This window comes from Egretta garzetta, unplaced genomic scaffold (genome assembly GCF_000687185.1).
Source record: "Egretta garzetta isolate BGI_Z169 unplaced genomic scaffold, ASM68718v1 scaffold154, whole genome shotgun sequence".
Lineage (NCBI taxonomy): Eukaryota > Metazoa > Chordata > Aves > Pelecaniformes > Ardeidae > Egretta > Egretta garzetta.
In genome coordinates this window covers 2,034,011-2,042,610 of record NW_009259600.1, presented here as the reverse complement: position 1 = coordinate 2,042,610, position 8,600 = coordinate 2,034,011, and the positions used below count along the sequence as shown (strand labels likewise).

At 40.1% G+C, this 8,600-nt stretch overlaps 1 protein-coding gene across 2 annotated transcripts; it reads left to right on the top strand.

Moving 5' to 3' along the window:
• Window positions 1–6: 6 nt before the first annotated feature.
• RBM12B (RNA binding motif protein 12B) lies at window positions 7–6,000 on the top strand. Of its 2 annotated transcripts, XM_035893839.1 has the most exons (3): window positions 7–2,515; window positions 2,644–2,689; window positions 3,422–6,000. In XM_035893839.1, exon 3 carries the CDS (start codon window positions 3,450–3,452, stop codon window positions 5,547–5,549), a length of 2,100 nt encoding a protein of 699 aa, XP_035749732.1. In that variant the 5' UTR covers window positions 7–2,515; window positions 2,644–2,689; window positions 3,422–3,449; the 3' UTR covers window positions 5,550–6,000. The 2 variants fall into 2 exon arrangements, with proteins under 2 accessions (XP_035749732.1, XP_009636631.1); XM_009638336.2 differs by having other exon boundaries at window positions 7–2,689.
• Window positions 6,001–8,600: the final 2,600 nt, after the last annotated feature.

Sequence of the window (8,600 nt, the reverse complement as noted above, 5' to 3'; positions counted from 1 at the left end):
CTGCGGGCGGCGGGCGCCTCGCTAGCGCTCGGAAGCGGCTCCGTGCTCAAGCCCCGCCGCGGGCCCAGCCACAGAGCTCACTCGCCTCTTCCTCCAGCGATGTGAACGCTGTCATTAGCGCCAGCTTACTTGGACTGTTAAGGCTTGTTTTGAAAAAGATTAGTCTGATCCACCAGTTAATTCTCATACGGGTCCAGGTTTATAGCTGGGGTATTTCTGTGGGTGTACTTTGTAGCTTGCGTGCTCACTGCATGCAGACTATGTAATCTCTCAACGTTGTGGTGAAAATACTAGTCTAGTGTAGGCTTACTTCCCTACAATGCTTGCAAGTTGGGTTTTTTTTTTGTTTGTTTGTTTAGTGGAGTTTTAATGGTATTTGGAATTTGCTGAGGCTGTGGAAGTGTCGGTATAGTATTGTTTTCTAGTTAGTTCAGATACAAAATTTCTTAAAACTTGTGCACGCTTCTGTGCTTTTAAATTGATGGCATGAAGTTGTCAATTTATCTGTTCTCTAAACCTTGTTCTCTGAAGTCCTTGCTCAGTTAATGAATTGGTCTTAGCTTTGTGTGGCACTTTCATCCCAAAGTCGCTCTTTTTGGTCATTCACTTTAAACTGTTGGATGGCTTGTCTATGCTTTCTCCCAATGCTCAGTTCTCAGTAAAAGGTTATGATTTGAACTTATATTTCTGTTTATGGACTTCTTAAGTATCACATTATGATCTGGAATCCCTGTGTCTGGTTTTCACCACTGAAATTTGTATGTCGTATCCATGGTACATCGTGGAGAACTTGCCATTTATCACCGAAGAAGTACTGAGGAGATCTGTTCTGAATGCTATTTAAAAATTGGGATAAGAATGCAGAGTTGTGAAATTCAGAAATCCTACAGATTAATTACATCATGAAGTAGCAGGGCAGTGGATTTGATTTTTCAAGACACGAAGGTCCTATAAGAAAATACTGCCCTTGAATTCTCCTTGCTTTTTGGCATTGCCGTCACCTCTGTTGAGAAGATACATTAAAAGGAGTACTGGGTCTGGCTGGGATGGAGTTAACGTTCTTCGTAGCAGCCCATACCGTTCTGTGTTTTGGATTTGTGGCTAAAAGAGTGCTGACAACACATCAGTGTTTTGGCTATGGCTGAACAGCGCTTGCACAGTGTCAATGCTTTCTCTTTCCCCTCCCCTGCTGCCCCAGCAAGTACACTGGGAGCAGGCAAGAAGCTGGGAGGAGACACAGCCAGGACAGCTGACCCAAACTGACCAAAGGGATATTCCATGCCATGTAACATCATGCTCAGCAACAAAACCTGAGGCAGAGGACGAAGAAGTTTTTTGTTTGATCATTTTGCTTTTTTTGGCAGGGGGTGGGGTGGGAGGGGAGGGGATTTTTGTATTGGCTTCCAAGGTGGTGTTTGTTTGGAGGCAGGCTGGGTGTCAGTCAGCCTCTGGGACGTGGTGAGTGGTTTCCTTTGTTTCGCTTTCTTCTCTTTCCTTGGCCAGTTAAACTGCCTTTATCTTGACCCACAAGTTTTCTTGACTTTGTTCTTCCTATTTCCTTCCTCATCCTGCTGGTGGGGATGAGGAGTGAATGATCAGCTGTGTGGGTGCTTGGCTGCTGGCTGGGGTCAACCCACCACAAAAATACGGAGAGCAGATGACCTCCAGCGGAGTTATTAAATAGGCAGTTGGTTTCGGTTTGTTGTGTTTACAAAGTGTTGATGTAGAAGTGACGTAGTTACAGATTTTGGCCTTTGCTCTTGTTTGGAGTGGAGGTGGAGTGATAGTTACTGTGATCAGTAGATAACTTGGCATCAGGATCTAGTGCTTTATGTTTGTGATTGAGCGAGGGGTTTGTACACGGGATGTTCTCAAACACTTGTCACTGGAGCATTGGGCTCTTGGGTTTTTTTTTTAAAGGGATGTAGTCATTTGCTACAGAAGCTTGTGTTCTGAGAGTAGTGTAATGTATTGTCTGATGTTAGATAATGTGGAAAATCAGGATATGTTCAAGTCAGTGTATTAAAGGGATTCTTGTTCTTAATGTTTGAAAAGGCAGTAAACATGTAGGGGGAATACTGAAGTTTGCTTTGTAAATTGAAGTACTCCCTGAAGTTCCTCCTTGTTGGCTATTTTTGCTCTTTCATTTGATTGTCTTCACTGTGTACACTAAGTGCAGTGCTGGACTGTGAGTAGCATACTCTTGCTGTGAACTTTGAAAGCAGGTGGATTTCAGAAGGATGGACACGTACTGTAATCTTGAGATGGACTTACGCGTCTTTCAAGGACTCAAAAGAATTGAATTGAGAGTTTTTTTCCCTCGATTTACTGTCAGTCTGTTTCATTTCAACAGTTCAGTGTGGCACAACTGATGACCAAGTAATCTCATCGTGTTTTCATCATTTGCAGAAGTCAACTTAAATTTTGAATTTCTTTTGCTTCCAAAATGGAAACACAAAGATGCCGTGCATAGCAGCTTGGAATGTGGAAGGAATTCTTCGTAGAATCCCAAACTGTGGGTTCACTATATGCTTGGCTTTAAAATAGTAGCCACTGCTATGGATGAGCTGCAGCAGTGTAAGCGAAGTATGTAACCGAAGTACAGATATCAGCCATTAATTATGTTTCGTTTTCTTTCCACAGTTAAGTTGATTTTACAGAATTTATCAGGTCTTCAAAGCAGAAACAGGTAAGCTGCCAAAAGCTTAACACTTCTCACTGAGTATTGTCACGAGATCATACACAGCCTTTTTTTCTCACAGACTTGTGGCTGGGAACTAGGATATGCTCTCCTGAGTGCAGGTGGCTGCTGCAGTGAAAGAGACAACATTTCTGAACGCTGAGAAAACATATGTTATTGAACAGAACTGATCACTGGGTAGAGCAACTTGTCAAAGCAGTAAAGTCATCACTGTTGGTGAACTACTTCATTTTCCAGTGACGTAGTTATCTTTTTTCCTGTCTCCTTTTATCATCTTGTACTTTCTGTGTTATGATCACAAATATCCTGTTCAAAAGTAAACAGGATTTTTTTTTTGGTTTTTTTTTTTTGGTTTTTTTTTTGTTCCTTAGGACTGGGCAGAGATCTCTGGCATACAGCAACTATGCTGTGAAAGACTTGGGTGTTCTTTAGGTATTGTGGATGGTGAGGAGTGACTTAGGTGGATTTTGTTGCCCTTAGGATAGGGAATACTGATAGACTTGTGCACATGTGCCGGTGGAGTAGCTAACTGTTCTGACTAACCAACTTCCAGTGAATCTTGTTTTAATCTTGTTCTTGTGAACCTGTGGGTTTTTTGATACCTTCTCTCTTGATTGAGACAAGGACATTCATTAAAAAGGCTCTAGCTTCTTAAGTATTAAGATACTGTAACAGCTGAGTACTAAAGACGTGCTATCATGTGTACCTTTTTGTCTGCAGGTGATTTTTGCTGTGGGTTGAGCTCAGCATGGCTGTAGTCATCCGTTTACAGGGGCTTCCTGTTGTTGCGGGTCCTGCAGATATTCGTCGTTTCTTCTTGGGATTGAATATTCCTGATGGAGGTGTGCATATTATTGGAGGAGAGATTGGGGAGGCTTTTATTATATTTGCAACAGATGAAGATGCACGGCGTGCCATGAGCTGTTCAGGAGGGTTTATCAAGGACTCGCGCATAGAGCTCTTTCTCAGCAGCAAGGCAGAAATGCAGAATACCATAGAAATGAGCCGGAAACGATTTGACCGTGGGGGACGAGAAACTATGGCTGGCTCTAGAAGAACAGGTACTAACGGTTCTGGTGCATCAGGTGTTGGTGACATTCCACATTTAGTCACGGCTTTTCCAAAAGGAATAAGTAAACCTGGTTATGGTCCACCAAATCATCCGGATGCTGGTTTCCATACTAATGGCACAAGACGTGGCGATATAGGTATGCCTAAACCAAGCTATCCGTCACGAAAGGATTCTCACCCATTTAACCCAGATGATCTTTACTTATTTCTACGTGGCATACCTTACTCTGCAACAGAAGATGAAGTACGTGCTTTCCTTTCTGGGATACATGTGGATGGGGTGATTCTGATAAAGCATCGCAACGGTTTAAACAATGGTGATTGCTTGGTAAAATTTGCTACGCCTGGTGATGCCTTAGAAGGACTTAAACGTCATAGACAATACATGGGTCAGAGGTTTATAGAAATAAGCCCATCCACAGAGGAACGGTGGATTGAATATGGTGGGAGGGTAGACATGCCAAATGAGATTGATCACTTTTTGTGCGAAGATCATTCTCCAAGAAGTTTGGGCTACATGCATGCAAGGAAGCATTCTCATTCAAGATCACCAAGGAGACAAAGAACACGTTCTCGATCACCTCCCAGCCAGGAATATTACATACACTTAAGAAACCTATCTACTAATGTGGAGAAGAGAGATTTGAGAGCTTTTTTCCCTGATCTGGATATATGCAGCAAACAAATCAAGCTTCTAACAGATAAGCATCAGAGGAGGACTAGAGATGCCTTTGTGATGTTGAGGAGTGAGAGAGATTATCAGGCTGCTTTGGAATGTCATAGAAAGGTTCTTCTCAATCGTCCTGTTTACATTTTTCCAATTTCAAGAAAGTCAATGCTGAAAATAATTGATTCTTGTGAGAGGAAAAGATCACAGGACAGAGATCATCCTGGACAAGCCATACCAGAAAAAAGTTATCGGGAAGGTCATTCTGGCCCCAAGATGTGTGTTTACGTAAGGAATTTTCCATTTGATGTGTCAAAAATTGAAGTGCAAAAGTTCTTTGCGAGATTCGATATTGATGAAGATGATATTTACTTGCTCTATGATGACAAAGGAGTTGGGCTGGGAGAAGCATTAGTGAGGTTTAAATCTGAAGAACAAGCCATGAAAGCAGAAAATTTAAATCGTCGAAGATTTTTGGGAACGGAGGTATTAATAAGACTTATATCTGAAGAGCAGATGCAGAAGTTTGGTGTAAATGTACCGTTGTCTGCACCAAATGAAATGCAGAGTCATTCACATCCGTATGACAGAGGTGAGCTTTCCCGTCCAGTTGGTTCACCATCTGGGCCACCACAAGGGCCACCCATGCATTCATTTGGTCCCCCTGGGAACTTCAGGCATCCTTCTGAATTTAGGCACCCCCCTGAGGACTTCATGTGCCCTCCTAAGGATTTTAGAGGTCCGCCGCCCCTCATGGATTTTGGTGGTGACAGTGAACCTTATGGCAGAATGGAGTTTGGGAATAATAAAATGGGAAATTTTCCTGAAGGAAGATTTATGCCGGATCCAAATTTCAGTGGTGGTTCTGAACGTGTTGTTCCTATTCGATTGAAAAATTTACCTTTTAAAGCAACTCCTAATGAGATTCTGGATTTTTTCTATGGCTACAGAGTCATACCAGAGTCGGTTTCTGTACAGTATAATGAACAAGGATTACCTTCAGGTGATGCCATCGTTGCTATGACAAACTATGAGGAAGCTATGGCTGCTATTAATGAACTGAATGATAGGCCAATTGGTCCACGGAAAGTTAAGTTGAGCTTGCTGTAAAGGAGGAAAAGATGCTCTAGAATAGAACATTCTAGATTTGACAGTATTGACAGGTATTTTCACTTTTTTAATTACTGGAAGATGCAGAAGAAACTGTTTCCATCAACGGTTGTAAATAATACCTAGTTCAGTTGTTTAGCTCTTGGTTGAAATACCTGTACGGTTAAGATATGAGAACTGTATTGTGCCTACTTCTTGTGGCAGAGAAGAGCCCAGAAATTCTGGAGGACATTGAATGTCTTACATCAAGGTATAAAGGCATGGAATTGTAATGCTTTGGGTTTTTTTTTTTTTTTTTTTTCAGTTTGCTTTAATTCCATGTCTTATGACTTTGCATCAAATGAAAATGTAAGTGCTGGTTGATTGACCACACAAACGGTTCAAATAGAAGAACTTCAGTGCTACTGCATTAGTAGGTAACGCTTCTTACTGAGGTTAGCTTAATAAAATTAAAAAAAATGATTTTTTTTTTTTGTGTAAACTGTTCAGGTTTTATTGGTTTCATGTGGTTGCAGGCATTCCTATTAAAAGAAGAAAAAAAGAGCTTCATGTTCACATTAGCTGTCTTTGCAACTTTTTTAAAAATAAACAAGAAATTGCCATTAAACGTGTGTCTTATATTTAAAACTTGTGTAGTTAATGATCTTGACTATTATGCTCAGGCATATATGGGTCTTGGTGAGAATGATGTTGGCTGCTTCCTCTGGGAGGAGTGAACTTACTACAGTTTGTCAACACAGCAACAAGTAGATAGTTTACAAAGGCTGCAAAATCAGTGTTTGTCAGTTGGATAGGCTTGCTTGTTCTCCCTCACTGCAGTACCTTGAGGCAGAAAATGAACTTTGGAATTTGATCAAGAATTCTGACTTCAGCTTGAGCTTTCGGAGTGGTCTTTCTTTTATCTCCACATGCTTGTAATATGAATATTAGCTTGCTAATGATGTCTGGATGCATTCCAGGTCAATCTCTGATTAGTTTTAACTAACATCTGTCACTGGCAACCAAGCTGACAACCAATTATGTTATTTTCTTACATAAGAAAATAAATGCTTATGTCAGTATTTAGAATGCTTTTATTGGTTTGATACCAGCATATTTAAATTTTAGGAAGAAATAAAAGCTAGCCTGTTTGAGAAAAACTGCATCTTCAGCATTCAGGCTTAGTAGGAAACTTTGGCTGTGCGCATAAGGACTTTGTATCATTATTGATATTGCAACTGTACATGATGGTACTTGGGAGTACTATAGAATTCCATGAAGTTTTAGTCCCCTCTCAAGCTAGGACAACAAAGTTGCAACTTGGTGATGAAACGTTTGTTTTAACCTTTGCTCGAGCAATACCAAAATATCACAGATCATAAGAGGAGTTGAGATTGGAAAGGACCTGGAAGTCTCTAGTCCAACTCCCTTCTCAAAGCAGTGTCAACCAGAAGAGCTTATTCAAGGCTTTGTCTGTTGGATTTTGAGTATCTGTAAGGATAGAGACTCCACAGCCTCTGTGGGCAGCCTGTGCCAGTGACTCATCACCCTCACTGGTGGTCAAACCTTAATTACTTTGTTTATGTAAAGTCATCATCATCACTAAACTTCCATGTAAACTCTTTTAAGTAGAAGCAAACAAAAAAAAGAGATTTTTTTGTTGTTGTTCCATAATTTTAAAAGGCCAGTGTAGCTTCATTTCTTCTGCATATTATTCGTCCTCTGTTTTAAGTGTTAAGAAAAAAACATTTTGAATGAGAATGATAATGCTAAGTTTGTATATGTAGATTCCTCTAAGCAAAGAAACTTAAGTGTGGTTAAATTTTCAAATTCTGAACACATATATTTTTTTGCTGTCTGGTGGGAATTAGTTTCAGAAGCATACTGTTCTGAATCCTCCTCTGAATTTAAATGGAATTAAGATTTAAAAAATCCACAACAAATGGGTGCTTTTATTTCATAGTTGCTATAAAGGAGATAAAGGAGCCAGAAGACTAGCAGGGAAAATAACAATCTGTTAGAAGAATCCTCAAAATAAACTTATTGAACCTAATCATGCTGTTGAAAACTTCACTGTGATTATTTTTTAAGGAACATCATCTTTACTACTAATTCTTGCCTCTGTATTATCAGCTGTTTTTTCAATGTGAATGCAAGTAACTTTTCCAGTTAACCAGCTTTAATTTGTTGGCTTTAATGTTCTTCTAGCTACTACACAACAGGAGATTTCAAACACTGAAAATAAATCGGTAAACTTTTTACCATGCTTCTAGAGTAGTGTTGGTACACACGTGAATTCTTGTAATTAAAAACGGGATTTGGAGGCTGGAAGGATAGGGGAATTTAGTAGGTATTTTGATAGTTAAGTGTGAGATTATCTTTTAGAAAAAGCAATTATCTGTTCTCAAGAAAGTCTGAATAATTGCTGATGAGGTACCATTAATTTTTGGGATGGTAAACTTTTTTCTTCCCCTTAGTAAATGCATAAAGTCACGAAGATTGTAATGGCAGAGGTAATAACAAAAACATGTCACAATGGTATTTGTTTGCCCTATAGCTAATTTGTCTTTAATTGGAAGCCAGATTAGAGTTTATGGCTACTCTAGGTTACACTATGAAATGTCTGATTGACAGGCCAAAAAAGGAGGGTTTTTTTTTTAAAGGTCTATAAAGACAAAAGCTGTACTGCAAAGTATGCATAGATGATCTGAAGCAGAGGGAAATTAGGGAAGGATGCCAATACATCAGGTACATAATAAGAAGGTTAACAGGACAGTTGATTCTCAGTTTATAGCTGTTACCTTGCTACTATGTTTTGGTTGGTGTTTTGGTGTCGTTGTCCCCTCCGCCCCCAGCTGGGATGTGTCTCTGTGTGTATACGTATGGGCATTACATTCTGCCTGATTCTGCCTGAAGAGGTGGTACAGGTGCATGGTGTGGTGACAGCATTTCCTGATTATAAGGAAGGGGTTTATAACTTTAGGTATTTAATGGTTTGGGAGCACTGTACTTTCAGTATAAAGGACACATCAAAGCCGGTCTGTAATTACATGGCTTGACTTACCGCTCTTT

Excerpts from the sequence above, each read along its gene's own strand:
- RBM12B (XM_035893839.1), top strand. The coding sequence starts at position 3,450 with ATGGCTGTAGTCATCCGTTTACAGGGGCTTCCTGTTGTTGCGGGTCCT.